Source organism: Panthera tigris, chromosome F3 (genome assembly GCF_018350195.1).
Source record: "Panthera tigris isolate Pti1 chromosome F3, P.tigris_Pti1_mat1.1, whole genome shotgun sequence".
NCBI lineage: Eukaryota > Metazoa > Chordata > Mammalia > Carnivora > Felidae > Panthera > Panthera tigris.
The window spans coordinates 66,640,937-66,659,593 of record NC_056678.1 but is presented as its reverse complement, the minus strand read 5'-3'; the positions used below and the strand labels follow the sequence as shown (position 1 = coordinate 66,659,593).

General features: G+C 54.3%; 1 protein-coding gene across 1 annotated transcript; it reads right to left on the bottom strand.

Annotated features, from left to right (window-relative positions):
• Nucleotides 1-8,628: 8,628 nt before the first annotated feature.
• Nucleotides 8,629-18,657, bottom strand: CD5L (CD5 molecule like). The gene is made up of 6 exons (XM_015538471.2): nt 18,503-18,657; nt 16,157-16,183; nt 13,297-13,617; nt 11,643-11,951; nt 10,358-10,678; nt 8,629-9,536 (listed from the first exon to the last, which is right to left on the bottom strand). Exons 1-6 carry the CDS (start codon nt 18,528-18,530, stop codon nt 9,532-9,534), a joined length of 1,011 nt encoding a protein of 336 aa, XP_015393957.2. The 5' UTR covers nt 18,531-18,657; the 3' UTR covers nt 8,629-9,531.

Here is an 18,657-nt window from a genome sequence, read left to right as displayed (position 1 = left end):
ATTTGTACAGAGTCAGGCTATTTGTAAGGTGCCGGCTCCCATATTTAAACTTGCAGGGTGTAGCGGTCAGTGAACCAGAAACAGAAGAAAACAGAATCACAGGAAACTACTGCCTGGGTGGGGGGGATGTCTGTCAGTGAAACACAGGAAAGAGGCATATGCAAACAAGCTTCTGGGTGTTTGGGGACATTCGCCACTAGCTCCTGGCCTGGCACTTGTGGTGGTGTTCCTCCCCTTCCCCAAGTCAGCGTCATCTCTGCCTCGAGCACGCAGGGGATCCAGTCCTGGGCACCCAGAGCCTGCATGGAATTCAGATTATGGTTAGAGGAGAAGAAACCATCCTAATTTCCAACAGCTCTTGAGTCTTTGAGTATCTAAGGTTAAGAAGAACCCAACAACGTGTGGGAGCAAAGCTCTTAGGGGACATGGCAAGACGCCATTGAGCGATGACATCCAAGTCTGAGTATAGAGTCGGAAGAGGCATGAGAAGAGAAGCAGGTGATCAGGGTGGCCAGCGAGGGGCCACCTGGAGGAAGAGGGAACAGTGCCGGAGGCTGACCGAAGGGCCCCTGGAATCCCAGAGACGGGACAGTGCGCCCCAACTCTGTTTGCTGGCTCAGGAAAGCCTGTGTGTAGAGTTTCAGGACCAAGGCTCCACCCTCGTTGAGGAACGTGGCGTCCTCTCGGCCCAGTGCGTGAGGTTGTGTGTGTGCACACATGCCCTTTGCCCGTGCTGGGGTGCGTGCCTTCACAATTCCTTCAGGAGAAAAATCTCTCTCCCCTCCTCTGCAGGTGAAGGCTGTACATGATTCGTTAAGCTCTTTCACGCTTGTGTCTCTATAACATCGTTGACAGACACACACCAAGAAGTACATTCGTATGAATTATACGCATATAAACTATGCGGTTCCATGATGAAATTTGAACCCACCAAGATTCTGATGCGGTAAACAGGGGCGAGGTCTGACGTGGAGGCGGTGAGCGAGAGGGAGCACCTCCAGCAAGGAGAGGAATGTGGGAAGAACTTTGTCACGGGGGCTCCGAAATCAGGGTAAGACTTTTCCCGGGGGGGGTGTGTCTGTGCTTCTCCTAGGAGACCCCCACTCTGGTCCAGGGAGCAGCGAGGAGGACACGGAGGTGGCCGGCACGTGGCAGAAAGGAGACATCTGTAGCACTCACCCGCCGTATTGAGAGAATGGGGGCTGGCCTTCTGTAGGGCAGGCTGGGACGGTGAATCTTGTGTCAGCTGCTGGGCCACGGGGCCCAGATACGTGGTTGGAAGGACGACTCTTCCTTCCCATCCCTTCCGGACGAGGAAAATGGGGGAAGTGTGAAGACACTTGTTTGCCGTCACTGTTCAGACTAGATTATAGCTTGCAACTATTGGCTCCCTCCTTTTTTTAAATGTGTTTATTTATTTTGAGAGGGAGAGAGCTGGGGAGGGGCAGAGAGAGGAGGAGAGAGAGAGAGAGAAAGAGAGAGAGAGAGAACCCCAAGCAGGCTCCGAGCTGTCAGCGCAGAGCCCCCCGCAGGCCTGGAACCCACGAACTGGGAGATCGTGACCTGAGCCAAAATCAAGAGTCGGACGCTTCACCCACTGAGTCACCCAGGCGCCCCTTGGCTCCCTTCCCGTAAAGGAATTGCATATGCTTTCTCATTATCAAGTGACCCACTCAAGCATCTTTGGGGAGGAGTGACGTCCCCGTGTCACCGGCTCCGGCTCGGCTCTGCGCTGGCCGGCGGGTGTAAGTGCGCGAGGCACAGCCGCATGCGATCGGACACTGGCCGTGGGCGCACGGTGTCTCTTGGTTGCCCTTTGACCCGCTTTCCAGCATGAGAAGACACAGGGAATTCGAGCTCAAGCCCAGCTGAGCCCGGCAAAACCTCAGTCGGCTGGGCAAGAAGTAACCGTCAGCGGGGAGCCGGCGACATCGCCGTGGCAACAGCCGCAGGAGAGGCTGACGCGGGTCCACGACAGATTCGTGGCCGGGCGCCAGCATGCGTTCTCACCTTCATTTATCATTTCACCGTCGAAGTGGTGTCACTCACCTATTTACGGACCGCTAGGGGTACGCCTCCAAGGGTCCCCGTGTTTCCGCAAACGGGAGAGACTTTCTTCACTGTACCTCAGGGAGAAAATTATCAAGGGGATGTGACTTATCTGGCCGATAAACTCAGGAGCAGCAGCTGAGCCTGTGTGGCTGGGTGCCACGTGGGCTCTGTCCTTGAGAAGCAGGCCTCTGTGCGGTCGCCTTGGTCACCCCCCCCCCACACACGCCGGGCTCTGTCCCTGCTGCAGAGGCCCGGGCCGTCCACACTGCCTGTGGCCACGATGGGAAATCTGCCGAGTGTCGTGGTCACTTATGAGAACCACTGAGGCCACAGAGCACAGCCAGTTCCTCCGAAGCAATTTTTACTGGTGGAAAGCTCAAGTTTGCTCCCCTCTCTGGGACTCCCGTTACCCTCCGTCCGTCCTGCGCTTGGGTGGATGAAGGAGCATTGCCCGTCCCCTGAAAACGGCGATACGTGCCACACACTAGGCTGCGTTCTGAGCACGTATATATGGACGTGAGAACCGCACGTTCCTTAAGCACCGAGAACCCACAGTGTGGCAGGCGAGAAAGATTCGCGGGCAAACGGAACACAGGGCATTGCGACAACCGTGACTGCGGGAGTCCTGGGGGAGAGATAAGAGCAGAGAGCCCGAGGGAGCCGGTGTCGGGAGAGGGGGCGCTCCAGAGGTGCCCTGAGGTCTAAGCCGGCCTCCGAGGTGGCTGGGAGTCTCCAGAAGCCCGGGTGAGGAGGGACGCACACAGGGCTAAGAGTGCACGCACGCACCAAGTCACGGAACGGAGAGGCGTTTTGCCGAGGTTCTGGAACACAATTTGAGGGAGTGCTGGCCCAGTGGGAGGCTGAAGGGACAGAGGGAGGGAAGATTGGAACGGAGCACACCCTGCACGAAGAGCGTGGGGATCCTTCAGACGGGGAGCTGGGCCAGCGGGGGCGCCAGGGGCTGGAGGAGGGACCGCCCCCCTCGGGGAGCAGAAGGTCATTGCCCTGAGGGTAAAAGGACATGCTGTTCCATCACCTGATTGTTCACAGAAGCCAGGATTTTGGAATTTTCTATAAAATCTACCAATTTTTTAAAAGTTTATTTAAAAAAAATTTTAATGTTTATTTTGAGAGAGAGAGCGTGTGTGTGCACAGTGGGGGAGGGGCAGAGAGAGAGAGAGACAGAAGGTTCTGTGCTGTCAGCTTGAACACAAGCTTGAACTTTCGAACCGTGAGGTCATGACCTGAGCTGAAATCAAGAGTCAGATGCTTAACTGACTGAGCCACCCAGGCGCGTCCCCCCCCAACCTGTTTCCTTTTTTCTTTCTTTCCTTCCTCCCTCCCTCCCTCTCTCTTCCTTCCTTCCTTTCTTTCTTTCTTTCTTTCTTTCTTTCTTTCTTTCTTTCTTTCTTTCTTTCTTTCTTTCTTTCTTTCTCTCTTACTTTCTTCCACTATGGCTACTAGAAAATTCTACATTCTACATTCCATTTCCACCGGCCAGAGTTGACTCGACCATGACTCTCAATGACAAGATGCCTTCTCATCCCGCCCACGGCCAGCCTGCAGGGAACAGCTGGACCCGGGCCGTTGCCCGTCAAGTCCCCACAAGATGTGATGCCCTCACCTCAGGGTAGAAGGAAAGAAACCCTAAGAGGGAAAGCCTGAGTTCAGGGAAGAGTAGAAACGGTAGCATGTCCGAGGAGCATGCTGGGTCTGGGGTCGTGCGTCGGGAGCAAATCACAAGAGGAGGTCATTCTCCCGACTTTCAGAGCACTGTCGCGAATTCAAATCGAACTGTGGGCCAATTCCACTGAACCCTCATGGTCTGGGCCACCTTCCCCACCACAGGTTACCGGCTGGTCCTGCTGAAGAAGCAGCGGGAGAAAGACCTTGGGAAGGGAGACGAGGTCACGGAGAGGAAGTGGCCGAGGCATGAGACTCGCTCATCTACCTGCTGGGTCCTTGGGAGTTTGCTCTGTGGGGAAGAGGGTGTTGAGCTTTGGGCAATGACATCCCACTCTTGATGGGCCCCGTCGTGTCAAATGCAGTTCTCAAGTACTAACCATCCCTCGGTGCCAAAATGAGCACAAAATTTATCAGCGAAACCAGGACACTTTGGGGAATGGAAGTGTCCACTAGAAATTACTTACGGAAATTAACTGACCTTCAGCGGACATCAACCATCCTGTCCCGGGCAAAGCTTTATGACTTCAGCAAAACGTCGTCTCTATGCTCCTATCTTCAGACTGTCCCTCTTTCGTCCTCAGACAACCAGGGACCATCTGCAGTGTTTTCCTCCCTGCTTTTCTGACCCCGATGGGACTCCCCTCCTGTGTCTCTGGGGCAACCTCATGAGGAGGTTCTCACAGGGACAGAGTCCGGTAGAAGGGCCACTGAGGTCAGGATGCCCTCTCTCCTCCTGGGAGGCTCCTTCCAGGCTGTCACTGCACATCGTGTATACTGAGCGCCCACCGACACAGCAGGAAGGCTGGTGTCACTCGAGAGCAGGATGGCTTCAGGCCATTGCCTGAAAGAGGCCGAGAGAGGAGGCTGGACAGGACATGGCTGGAGGGACATCAGCTCTGACGATCTCAGAGAGGTCATGACCTTAGGCGTGGACTAAACACTAGCACCCCGGGACACACAGGCGTGGGCTAAACACTGACACCCCGGGACACACAGGCGTGGACGAAACACTGGCACCCTGGGACACACAGGTGTGGACGAAACACTGGCACCCCGGGACACACAGGCGTGGACGAAACACTGGCACCCCGGGACACACAGGCGTGGACGAAACACTGGCACCCCGGGACACACAGGTGTGGCCTAAACACTGGCACCCCGGGACACACAGGTGTGGACGAAACACTGGCACCCCGGGACACACAGGCGTGGACGAAACACTAGCACCCCGGGACACACAGCCACCTGCACCTGTTGTTGTGGCATCTCTGTCTTTTCAGATCCTTCCCAGGTTTGATGCTTCAAGTGCGGTGAGAATTGACTCATTACTAACACACGAGCTTACCTAACGAACCTCACCCGAGATGCGCAAATTATCGCCGCATTAATTTTAAGCACGTAAACTGGTTAGGGTTATTTTGGTTAGCCGTGCAAGAACCAGTGAGGTAAGTCGATCAAAATTTAAGCGTATATTTTTGTAGATGGACATATACATCCATAAAATGTATACGATAAGCATACAGCGCTTTGTCACGGAGCGCAACGCTAGGAATGAGACGGGAAAAGACAAGGACCAGAAACGGAAAGTGCTGTCCGGATTCTGTCTCTCCTCTGTGTTCCCCTCTGTTTCCTACATTTCAGTGCATCTCTGTGGAAGGGCTTCTGGTGCTCTGATCCTCCCACTGCTCCTGGGACAACTTACTACAAACCCAGCCACCTGAAGAAACCAATGTTCCTTCAGTGACAGCTCCCATCTCTCAGGAAGGGGTGATCCTTCCAGCTCCAGACCGATGCCCACTCATGGTACCGATGGACTGTGGCCAGGAGGACAGGGTGGTGTTGTTTGAAAATGCTCCTTAGTATTTACCCAAAGGAGCTGAAACCGTGTCCACAGTAAAGTCTGTGTGTGGATGTTTATATAAGCAGCTCTGTTCATGGGTTTGCAGACTTGGAAGCAACCAAGATATCCTTCCGTAGGTTAAACTGTGTGCATCCAGCCTGCGGAATATTGCTCAGCGCTAAGAAGAAATGAGCGACCAAGCTGTGAAAACACATGGAGGACATTTACGCGCATATCACTTCGTAAAAGAAGCCAGTCTGAGAAGGCTCCGTGGGGTGTGATTCCAATTCTATGACTTCCTGGAAAAGGCAGAACAATGGAGGCAGTGAAAGGATCAGTGGTCGCCAGAGGCTGAGGGGTGACTAGGCAAACACAGAGGACTCCGGAGGGTTTGTAGGGGGATAAACTTCCTCTGTGTGACGTTATAACGGTGGATACGTGTGTATAAATTTGCCCGAACCCTAGAACAGCACCAAGAGTGAGCCCCGGTGTAACCTATGGAATTGGGGGATAATGATGTGTCACGATGTGTCACAGCAGTTTGGTGGTAACTAACACACTCGCTGAAGAGGGATGTTTGTAACGGGGGAGGCCGTGCATGTGTGGGGGCAGCGGGTGTATGGGAACCCTCCGTATCTTCCTCTCAATCCCGCTGGGAACCTAAAACTGTTCTTGAAAAAATAATAAAGTCCTAGGGGCGCCTGGGTGGCTCAGTTGGTTAAACATCTGACTTCAGCTCAGGTCACGATCTCACGGCTCTCGGGTTCCAGCCTCGCGTCAGGCTCTGTGCTGATAGCTCGGAGCCTGGAGCCTGCTTCGGACGCTGTGCCTCCCTCTCTCTTGGCCCGATTAATGATGAATATTAATTAATAGTTGCTAATAATAATATTAATAATATTAATATTAAAATATTAATAATGATAACAAGTATTTTATGAATAATTAAAAAGTCCCAAAACACACACACAACGATGGCTGCAATGGACAGGCTGGGTATAGTTTACAAACAAAAAGGCTCAGAAGACTGTCAAAAATAAAAGATTACAAATTTACACTAACTATGAAATTACCAGTGGGCCAGGTCGCGCGTCTCCTGATTACCGCCAAGTTCTAGAGGCTTCCGAGGAAGCCGAAGTCACGTCAGAGAGTGTGTTGGTGAGCCCGGAAGCAATGCAGTTGATTTTGTAAAAACTGTTTATGTCCGTGGGAGCCGGAATCAGCTGAGGGCCGTAAATGAGACACCCAAAGGTGTTCCCGGCTTAACACAAGCCATATTTGTTTCTTATCAGCAGAGACCCGATGAGGTGCATATGCCACCGGGCCATTTGGGTGTCCGGGCCCCTCCACGCTCTGGCTCTGCCCTCCCCACGTCGTCAGGGTCTCCAACCGCCAACCGGCAGACAGAGAGAGACGGCCCCGGGGGAAGCGAGCTGTGTCAACTGCCCCGGTGGGAAGGCGTCCTGTCCGTTCTGAGAACCGGCCACGTGCTGCATCGCGACAGAAGGGACAGCTGGGAGCCCCGGTTGCTTGGAGAAGCCGGGACCAAGAGGTGGCAGGTCCCAGCGGGGACTGACTGACTGCAGCCGATTTGTAGCTGCTGCCTGAGGGTGATTTCAGGGCGTGGCCCCCTGCTACTGGGGACTCTGCCCCGGCTGGCTGCGCAGGCTGGGTGTAGGTGTGGGTGCCGTGATCGGGACCCTCTGTCGAGGGTGGGACAGGCAGGGCCACAAGAGTGGTCCTTGGGGAACGAGGCGTATGGCAGCTTGCAAGCCCTAAGTCACCTTCCCAGGGGACGATAGTCCACTGAAGGCACAGTGGCGGGAGAGTGGCCCGCCTGCCCGAGTGCCCAGAGGGTTGCCCACAGTGTCTCCTACTAAGACAGATCTGGGAGCCCTGTTTGCTGGCGAGGCCCCGGACCCTGTCAGGCTGCAAGAGGGTGCTGATTGTCACAGACTTGTAACTGCTGCCTCAGGGTGATTTTCGGGGCCCGGGACCCCTCTATGTGGGAGACTGTGCAGGTGGTACGGTCAGTCCCCAGCCCCACAGGCCCGGAGGGCCCCGTCTGCCCCAGGCCAGATGAGGGGGTGCACACGGGCATGTGTGGGCCAGGAAGTGCCCTGGCAAGGGCCCTGACAAGGGTGAGGAGGGGTCGGGTCTCAGGAGGGTCTCTTGGAGGAAAAGGTGTGAGCCAGCTCACAACCCCTGACCTGCGCAGGCACTATTCCCCCCGAAGGCAGAGCTCGAGGGGAGCAGACTGCTTTGCCGGGGCTGGGCTGGGGGCGCTGGCCGCTGTGTCCTCTGATAAGAGGCACCTGGGAGAGACTAGCCACGTGTCCCGGAGGACACAGCAGAGTCTGAGCGCGGGCAGTCACTGTCACACGTGAATCTCCTCGGGCCCTGGCTCGCTATTTCATCCGTGCCTGCTGTGGACATCGAGGTGGCCTCCTCCCCGACGTTTCCAACAGGCCAGCGTCACCTCCGTATTCTCTCCTTCGGTGACACCACTTAGGCTCCTGCCAGCTCTTGCTTCCGGGTGGGATCCACCCCGTCTCTTCCAAGTGCTGTTACTTTGATCTGATGGGTTCTCAGGGGACTTGGCCGGCATGGAAACAAACGAAATTCTAATGCAGAAATTAAGGGAGATTCAGAGTTCCTGTTGTGAAATTCCAACCCTTTCTGCTCTACGTTGGATACAACAGCTTTTCGGTGCAGGCAGCTCTAGGTTTCCAGCTCCTATGGGGTGACGGGAACAGGGTACTGGTCTGTGGGGGAAATCAGGAAGACCTCATCTGATAAAGGGAGCTGAGCAAATGCAGGCAAGTCTCTTTGAGTCACAGGGTCGGTCCCCAAATGTGTGATAAGGCCTTTTCTTCTCTGCTCTGGAACCAGGTTGTTCCCTGTCCCCACCCTAGGGAAGAGGCAGGAGGGTAGGGCTGTAGAAGGCACGGGGTCCTAAGTGCTGGCGGGGTCTCTGCTGCCCCAAAGGCCGTCGCTGACGCACCTGCTTCCCCGGGGCGGAAAAAAAAAGCACCTTGCACAGGAGCCAACGGTTGAGACGTTTAGACCGTGAGATCGACTTTATTAGGCGGCGTAAATGCAGGCACATTACAGGTGCTCAGAGTCTAAGGCTTGAGTTTTAGAATCAAGTCTCGATTCTCTCCTTACCAGCCTCGCGCGTCGCCTCAGACTTGCAGGTGCCAGCGTGTGAGAGGCTAAAATGAGAGGCACCATCTGACTGGCGTGAGGCACGGCCCCGGGCCTCTCCCTCCTTCTGGTCGCAGCCGCACAGCCAGCGCGTCTCCTGGGACCCGTTAGGACGCGTGTGTGCGCGCAGCGGCTCGATCGGCCGCAACTTCGCTGGCTGGTCACCAGAGCCGTTTTCTTCCAGGCGTTCAGGGGGTGCAACATGGTTTCCAGGTGCCACGAAAGGGTCTAGAATTCCAGGACGCTGCTCTGCTGCTGAAAGGACGTGTTGCCACCAAGGAGCAGGAGGGCGGCGAGGTGCAATGCATCGTCGTGGTCGTCCGAAGCGTGAGAAAAAGAGTTTAAAAGGTTCTAAGCTTTCCCCCCAAGTTCCACGTAACTGTCCTGCTCCCTTCACGTTCTTTGCAGGCACAGAGATGGGGCGGGGCAACAGCCCGTGCTGCAAAGAGCGCCGGGCTGGGCGAGGGGAGGCAGGACAGGCCCCAGCCGGGGCAGGGGGGCCGCTGTGCGGGCAAGGGGACGAGGGCCCATCTTCCCCGGCGGAGGGCCTGCAACACCCGGTAACTCCGGGCGACCATGGGAGCGCTTGGCTCTGGAGCAAGGCGTAGGCAGAGTTCAGACTCTTCCTGGGGGCAGAGCGGGGCTGTGGGTACAGCCTGTGGCTGGGGGGCTCAGGCCGGGCCGATCAAGGCCCAGGAGAAGTAAGGGCGCTTGGGGCCTGTGGGTCAAGCATCAAGTAGGCCAGGCTGCTATTCTGCAGAAAGAAGAAGCATGTACAGTGAGAAGGGGGCGCATCCAGAAGGAAGGCTTCATGCAAGCTCTAAGAGGCTCAGAGAGAAGACTGGGTCCCCGGAGAGGAAAGAGAGGTCACCGCCTTGCTCGGCCCCGTCGGCCCTTACCTGGCCCCACGGCGGTGTTTCACCCGAGCAGGCCTGCATATCTACCCTGCTCACAAAGCGGAGCTTTGGACCCCAGGGGCCTCGCCTGCATTTTTCCGGCTTCCTCCTTCCCTCCCCCAAAGACGCCTGCAGCTCGGGGCTGGTCTGCCAGCTGTCTGAGAAGAGTCTGTCTCCCGGGCATTGCCAGAGAGCCCCCTACCCCAGCCCCGTTCCCAAGGGTTCACCTCAAATAAGGGAGTCACGCAGGTAGAAGGAGGTGGGACAGGCTCCCATAGTTTAAAGTCAGGGTGCGAGGGTTGGGGTCGTCTGGGACAATGACCCCTGAGTTCAGAGTCAGGACCCGGCACTTTCGTTCTGCTCTATCATTTCCAAGCGATTTTTATGATTCTGGAAAGTTGCTTATCCTCTCTGACCCTCACTCTCTTCGTGTTTGATCTAAGGGTGTTGATCCAACCGTTTTTAAAACCTCTCTTGCTCTCACATCAATAGGTAGACGGTTTGGGATTTATCAATAATCAGTATCGTTATTGTTTCTATTTACTGCTGGAAGACCTCATTCGTGTCCCTGGAAGAAAGCGTCAAGTGGGGGAGCGGCGTGGCAGCCGGGGTCTCACCCCCAGAGGGAGCCCCCCTGTCCTTCCCTCCCGCCACGCTGGCCCATCCACCCAGGACTGACCTTCACAGACCACAGCCACGTCCTCTCTGTGGTTACAGTTGTGGTAGCCCCAGGACCTGTGTGGGCACTGCTCCAGGGACAGCTCCTTCCCCGAGCAGTTGACGTCGTCCAGCCAGATGCGGCCGGCCCCGGGGCCGAACCTTCTCCGGACTTTGACAGGTGGAGACAGGGGCTCCCCGCAGCCCAGCTGCCTGCACACCACCCGGTCTGCTTCCTGTCCCCAGCCGTCGTCGCAGACAGAGCCCCACTCGCCCTTATGCAGCACCTCCAGCCTCCCCTCACAGCGGCTGCGTCCTCCTACCAGCTTCAAGCCAAAGGGATCTGCAGGTGCAGGAGGAACAGGGGGGAGGGCGGGAGGCAGGGAGGATGATGGGTAAGCTCCTCTGAGCCGGCACTCAGATCCCATCAGCACCCGAGACTCTCCACCCGGCTCCCAAGCATACATCCCCTTCTCTGGACCTGACCCCGCGGCCCCGGTCCCTTTCCTTCACCAGGATTTCCCACCTCCCCATCTAGTTTATTAAAATGTGACGTTAGTAGGGGCACCTGGGTGGCTCAGTCAGTTAAGCCTCCGACTTTGACCCAAATCATGGTCTCAAGGTTCGTGGGTTTGAGCCCCGCGTCAGGCTCACTGTGGTCAGCGCAGAGCCTGCTTCGGATCCTCTGTCCCCCACTTTCACTCTGTCTCTCTCTCAAAAATACACATTTTTTCAAAAACGTGAAAAAAAATCGAACGTTACTAAATGACTTTCCACTAGTTTTTAAAAAATTGGAGAGCTCAACAATACCTGGAATGGTGTGCCTGTTCCTACTAAATAGAATTCAATATAATAATAGTTCATATGAATATAGTGTTTAAGATGGCTTAAAGCACCTCCGTATACAAGGGCACATATTATTGTCTCCATTTTAACTTTTTTAATGTTTTATTTATTTTTGAGAGAGAGACAGAGACAGAGACAGAGCATGAACAGGGGAGGAGCAGAGAGAGCGGGAGACGCAGAATTTGACCGCTCCGGGTCCCAAGCCGTCAGCACAGACCTGAACATGGGGCTCCGGTTCAAGAACCGTGAGATCGTAACCGAAGCTGGACGCTTAACCGGCTGAGCCACCCAGACTCTCCAATTGTTTCCATTTTAAAAACAAGAGAATTGATGGGCGGCACAGCTAAGTTACTTTGTTACCGTCATCTGATGGATGATGGGTTCTCCGAGAGCCTCGGTGAAAGTGAATCCGATTGACCTAAATTCATGACTGAACCTGCCTCTGGACTCATAGGCATTACCTTCACATTCGACCCACACGTCCTCATTGTGGGTACAGTTGTGTTCCCAAACTTCAGAAAGGCAATATTGAAGGCTCACTTCTTGTCCTGAGCATGACGCCTTTCTCTGCCAGATGGCCCCTTGGCCCTGGGTCGCTTTGTTGCAGCCTCTCCGGGTCAGGGTGGCCCGTCCACACCCCAGCTGCCGGCACACCACCTTGGCGACTGCAAAGCTCCAGCCTGCTTGGCACACAGAGCTCCACTCCCCTCGGAACTTCACCTCCACTCGGCCCTGGCAGCGCCCGGGGCCATCGGCCAGCCTCACACTCTCTGTGGGGAAGCAAAGAGCAGGTGTCTGCTTACCCAACAACACGATCCTCCCAGAATAGAGCCCCACGGACACGTCCCTGTGCTCTTGGCGCTTAGTACGACGCATCTAGAGTGCTCAGCGTTGCCTCGTGGGTGCTTGTGGAAAGGATGGACAAGTGAGTCGATGGAGTGAATGTCATTTTTCAGTTCCAAGTGAGTTAATTATTTCTGTAACATTTTTTAGTTTTTCAAGTTATTTTCACGTTCGTATTCTCATTTGTTCCTCCTAAGAGGCAAGCGGAGGCATTGCGTAGATTTTTACAAGATAAATGCAATAGTCACCTACACATTGTGTCCCAGACCAAAAGCTTTTTGGTTTGTTTTCAGTGTTTATCACCCAAGTATCGTGGGTTAGCGCTCCTGACCCTCCACCTCTCCAAGAAATAGGAACGAGATTCCAGCGTTAGGCAGCCTGAGTGGTTGTGTCCCTGGTTACAGTCTGCAGGGTGACAAAGAGAGGACACAGAGCAACCTAACCCTAACCGCCACCAAACCACAGTCTAATGGGGGGGAAGTGCACACAGAGAGGGGACTGTTAGCGCACAGGAAGCAAGTGTGTGGAGAGGGCGAAGAAATACGGCAACTATACATACATACACCAGGCTTGTGTGGGTTTCCTAGGAACGGCTCTCGTCCACGCTCCAGATGGTGGACTCCTTGAGAGCTGGAAGAGCATGCGTCATACTTTGCTTTTTTTCTAATGTTTATTTATTTCCGAGACAGAGAGAGACAGAGCATGAGCGGGGGAGGGGCAGAGAGCGAGCGCGAGACACAGAATCCGAAGCAGGCTCCAGGCTCTGAGCCATCAGCACAGAGCCCGATGCGGGGCTAGATCCCACAAACCACGAAATCATGACCGGAGCTGAAGTTGGACGCTTAATCAATTGAGCCACCCAGGTGCCCCTGTACTTTTTTTTTTTTTTTAGCACCAAAACCCGGGAAGCATACGTCGTATTTCACCAGCTCTTTTCTTCCCCATACCTCCTGCCAAGATCCAGACACAGGTTATACTCTTGATCCAACATTTAGTGGTGGATGGATCTGTGCGTGCTCGTGTGTGTGTGTGTGTGTGTGCGCGCACGCACGTGCACAAAGGGGAGAAGCAGCCCTTCACGGAGGCTGAAACTAAGGTGAATGCTGTACCTCAACCAAAGAGCCTGGGCAATACTAAGTGAGGGTAGTGTTCACCTGCAGGGCCCACGATCAGGAAGAGGTGAGACGCGAAGGGTGAGGAGCCAGTTAGCCACGTGTCGAGTCCACAGTGGGCTCAGACAGGTGAACTGGCCGGAGGGGCTGTGGTACTCACGCTCGCACACGGCTCCCGCATCCTCAGTATGGGAGCATCTGATAGCATCTTCCTTCTTACACTGAGACAGGCTTTCTTCGATCCCATTGCATCTGAACAAGTGGGTGAAGACTTTTTGGTCCTTTGGTGTCACTGGTCCATATACAGTGCCACTCATGGTCTTCTTGGCCTCTCCACAGTCCAGCTCCCGGCACAGCACGGCCACAGCGTCCATGTTCCAGTAGTCATCACACACGGTGACCCACTCGTCATCCTGCTGCACCTCCACACGACCTTCACAGCGGTGGTCACCTCCCACTAGCCGCACTCTGGACAAAGACCCTGCAAAGGAACGGGAGCCTGGCTGGGCATCCGGAGGAGCCCGGAGAGGATGCAGGCATCTCAGGAAACTTCCATCACTGACAGAGGGTGTTTGGAAAGCTGGGGGATGGGAAAGGAGGGCTCAAAAGGGAAGCGGGGGCGGGGGGAGAGGAGCTTCAGGACCTCATCCCTAAGCTCTGATTCTGCTCCCTTTTAATTTACCCTGCCAAGAAACTCCACGGCAAGACACCTACAAACACATGCTCACGTGGCCAGACGGTGGAAGCCCCAGGTCAGAACACAAACGTAGAGGTGTTCCCTGTTGCATTCTTTCTTCTTGACCCTGTCCTTCCCCATGGCCACCAGATGAGGCAGGATGTTTAGATATAATTTGGGCTGAACAACCTGACTCTCTCTCTCTCCCAACATCAACGATCTCCCCTACCTTGCTGCTCCCTATGACATCTTCCCATGTCCGAGAACACAGCTCAGAAGAATGCAGAGAGAAGTAGGCAAAGGGCCAAGCCTTTGCACATCTGAACCTCGGTCATTAGTCCAGAGGGTTCCAGCAGCCGGGGTAGGAGGCAGCCTCCCCAGAGCCTCCAGATAATTTCTGAGGAATCCAGAACCTGTTTCTGCTTCCCGGCTACAACTCTGAGGGTGGAAAAGAATAACTGAAATCCTCTCCCTCTTCCAGCAAGACATAGACATAGAGTGATGGCTGTGGGGAGGACAGAAACGCGTTCATCAGGCAACACACTTTTATTGAGCACATACTATGTTCATGAACTCAAAGAACAGTGACCAACAAGACTGTCCACACTGTGTCCTCAAGGACATTATATTTAAGACATCTGAGGCAACCCCAGCGGGTCTCCTGCAGCCTCCGAGTGACAACGTGGCACAGAAAAGCTGAGTCAGCCTTGCTTCCACGGGATGGGGCGGTTGACCTTAGAGAGGTCTGGGGCACCTGGTGGGACCGCACGTGCCTGCTGGTCTGTGACCAACCAGGATGCGAGCATTGTCGCCTATGACCACGTGGGACACGTGGGTGACTCAGGCACCTGCAGGAATGGAATATGACCTCGAAGGAGCAGATCTCCCACTGCCTCTGCGGCACACAAATCCTCTAGAACCTGCATTCAACCCCAGAAGATGTGGCTGAGTGGGAAAGCTCTGAGCTGGCTGACTTCAAAGTTGACCTTTGGAAGTTGACCTTTGGTTTGCTCATTTGCTTTTGTGTCTCTCCTTTTCCTCCATGTGTCTTTTGAGGGAAGCAATGTGAGGCATGGAGGCTAGAGACAGAGATTTAAATGTAACTACAAAACAACTAAGCAAGGTTTTCATTTTTGCACACCTAAGTTTGCAGCCTACAAATAAAGATAACCCTAGAGGAGTCACCCAGAAACAGCATTTCATTGCAAGATTAACGTTTAGACAGGCATTATTGTGTCCTCTGGGATGCTAGCTGCACACATTATCTGACTCTGAATTGTAAAATTCTGGCTCTAAGTGAGTTTTCCTTTCCACAGAAAGGAGGTGTAGAACACCTCCTAGGAAAGAAGAAATATGTAAGAAAGAAACAGCGTTAGTGTCCAAGAAACCCAACTGTGAAGAGATCTGAAAGCCAGGGAGAAGGGCTGGGGGACCATCGAGGCAGCTGCATCCCCGGCAGTGTCCTCGACCTACTGTGTTGGCTGATGGCTCCAGAGAAGAACCCTGGGGTGGAGGGGGAATGTCCCGGGCCATGGAAAGCTAGAGAGCAGTGGTCCCTGTGCCAGCAGCAAGAACAGCCCTGGAAGCCACAGGAAAAGGCCCGTGTAATCTGAGCGTCAGGCTGAGAACCCCAGGCAGCACTCCAGAAGGAATCGAACTGCACCCTGCAGATGTGGGACCCCTCTCTAGTAAAGAGGCTAGAGGCTAGTGGCTGCCCCTCTCTCGCGAAGCCTCTACCGTCAAGACAAAGAAGACGGATGGGGTAATATCTAAGGAGCTGATAGTCCACGACCAACCCCCTAGAGTCTGGAACATCAGTCTTCCCCTTGAGAGACCCATTCCCCTCGTATGTTGCCTCACTCGAGGGGCCGGTGGAGGCTGAAATCCAGTCCGCCTGCTGCCGGTCGAGCCACAGGCTGCATACAAGTTGACGCATTTCTAGTTCAAAGGAGCCATGCAGGCTGACACAGGGTCCTGCCAGTGGTAGAGCCCAGCAGGGCAAGAGGAAGCTCCTCACCCAGATATGCTCGCGAGGAGGTGAGGTGCCTTCCGAGCCCCAAACAAGGCCATCTGCTGCTTGGAGGTGCCCAAGAGTCTTGGGCCACAGAGGCCAAGTGGGAGGGAATCCCCTTTCGGGAAATGCCACCCGAATCCCTCCCAGGTTCTGGAGGTGGGAAGCCATCCACATAAGACTGAGTGGGCGGACTGAGAAACTGGGAAGGAAATCTACCAGGGCTGTATCGAATAGAGCCTCTCTCCATGCCCCAGGAAGCTTCAAATTTTCCATCTCTGGAGCTTAGAGTCCCCCACCCCCCTGCCTCTCAAGGACCTCAAAAAGTCTTACCTAAAATGCCAGGTCCAGTGCAAATGGCTGGGGAGAGAAGAAGGAAGTTGAGTGAGATCATACAGTCCATTTCCAAGGCTTTGTTCAAACAACACCACTGTCTCTAAATTTTTTGCTAGACTTTGTGGGGCAGCTAAAGTGTGGGTACAGAGCCTCCAGACTCAGTCCTGTGGGGACCTTCCCCTGCAAGGACACACGGACAGTGGCTGGGAACCACAAAGACCGGTCTGCCACAGCCCATCATGTTCCCCGAACACGCAACGTTGGATCTGCCCCAGGGGTGTTGTGCAGCCTCTGGGCTCCACAGGAAGAGGTGTCAGAGGTCCCTGGAATGGGCTCTGGTGCAGAAGGCAGCGACACCACCACGGCAGCTCAGAGCGGGGGAAATGGGAGGGATCGTCTACGTTCACTGGCGCTGCATTGGGACCACAGCCAGCGTACTGTTTCTGTAAAGGGCCAGATCGCAAATAATCTGGGCTTTGTAGACACACGGTCTCTGTCACCACTACTCAACTTTGTCACTGTAGCGTGAGAGTTGCCATGTGTCCGAACGAGCACAAAGAGCATGGCCATGTTGCAACCAACCTTTGTTCATAGACTCTGAGATTCAGACTTCGGTGCACAAAATATCATTCTTCTTGGATTTTTTTCCCCACCGTTGAAAAATGTAAACACCATCCTTAGCTTGGAGGCTGTTTGCTGGCCCCCGGGGGCTCAACAGGTCGGAAAGCAGTTCTGTATTTGCTTCCCAATCCCCAGCCTTAAGCACCGGCACGTCTTAGGACATCATGGTTTCTTCCCGCAAGACCTCTGGGGGGCCAGGATCCTCCACGCATTGGGCTCCCTTCTAATGCTGCCAAGAGTCCTGAACCCTGTGTCCACCTGTGGTCCCCGAGGCCCTAGGCATTCTGCAGTGCAGAACAGTTTTTCCCTCCCCACATCTTGTGGAATGTTTGTGAAGGAGTTAATATCTTTGGTCTAGAGCCTTTCAGGCAGATCCAAGAATTTCAGTGGCTTGTTCTGAACTATTTGCCAAGTAGTTTCTTAACAATCCTAAGCCCTTGGCCTTCAGGATGTGGCCGCTTGTCTGCAGCTGTCTAAAACTCCAGATCGTATCACACATAACCCCCCACATCTCCAGTAAAGAGCACGAAGCATGTGCACACAGAGAGGAAACTGAGCGTGTCGACCCTGACATGCAGGTGTGAAAGTGACAGAGCCCAAGAGTGACTTGAAAACTCTGGGGCAGAGTAGACGACTGCGGGGGACCGGACCGGAGAGGCTTCACCAAGGAGGTGGGGCCAAAGGAAAGTCGGGAAGACAGGGTAGGATGCATGGGATGGGCTGGCCCGCTCTTGGGTGATACGGGGACACACTGGAGTTTAGGAGAGTGGCCAGCATCCTGCACAGAGCACGTCGATGCCCGGTTGAGAGCCCAGTGCAGGCTCCAGTGATGCACCAGAACATCAAGACAAGACAAAGTGGGTAAGATTGGGATGCCTGGTGGCTCAGGCAGTTGGGCGTCCAACTCATGATTTCAGCTTAGGTCATGATCTCGCGGCTCATGAGTCTGAGCCCTGCATCTGAGTAGAGGCTGCTTGGGATCCCCTCTCTCTCTCCCTCTCTCTCTCCATCTCTCCCTCTCTCTCTCCAAATGAATAAATAAAACTTAAAAATGGCTGTGATTAGTTAGGGAAGGGACCTAGTAGGCATTGTTGGATGCCCCAAGCTTCTTAATTCGTGAAAAGTCTCCCACAGGCCTCTAGAGAACATAATATTCTCCTCATTCCATAGATGAAAACAAGATTCCAGAGAGAGAGGGTAATTGAACAATTCAGACAGCCAAGAAATCAAAGGACGAGAATGAAACTCGGGTCCCTTTGACTCCAAAATCCCATTTACTATAAATGAATCTGGATGATAAGAAACTGGGAAACCCCGCATGAACACTTTTTGGAGGAAACTGGACAGCGTGGCCTGTGTAAGGTGTTTGCCTGTGGTTCTACTTCCTTTTCTTCCCCCACCTGCTGCTACGCATGGTTCACTTGTCTTTTTCAAAAAAAAAAAGTGCCTTTGGGGAAATTTATGCAACAGGGGAAATGATAGACTATTATAAATTTGTCAGGGCAAATAGAAAGTAATAGGAAAAAAAAATAAAACCTCTGGGGATCACAGTGGATTCTAAATTGGGTGTGGACTGAGTGGCTTTGGGTTTAGAACACTGTTGGACACAGAAGGGGCAGGAGAGCAGAAGTCACTCCTTGAGAGGGAGTGGGACCAGCTGGGCAGGGGGTTCTGGGGGGGGGGGGGTCTGAAGCCTCAGCCAGCAGGGCCCGAGATACTCACCGAGGATTAGGGAGAAGAGTAGCGCCATGAGCCAGGAGACGGGAGAGGCTGAGCTGGAATCCGAGGCTGCGAGGAGGCCCCAGGGCAGCAACGGAGAGTTCTGGGCACAAGTGCACCGCAGGACAGAGGTCCTGTCTGCAGCAAGAGCATTATCA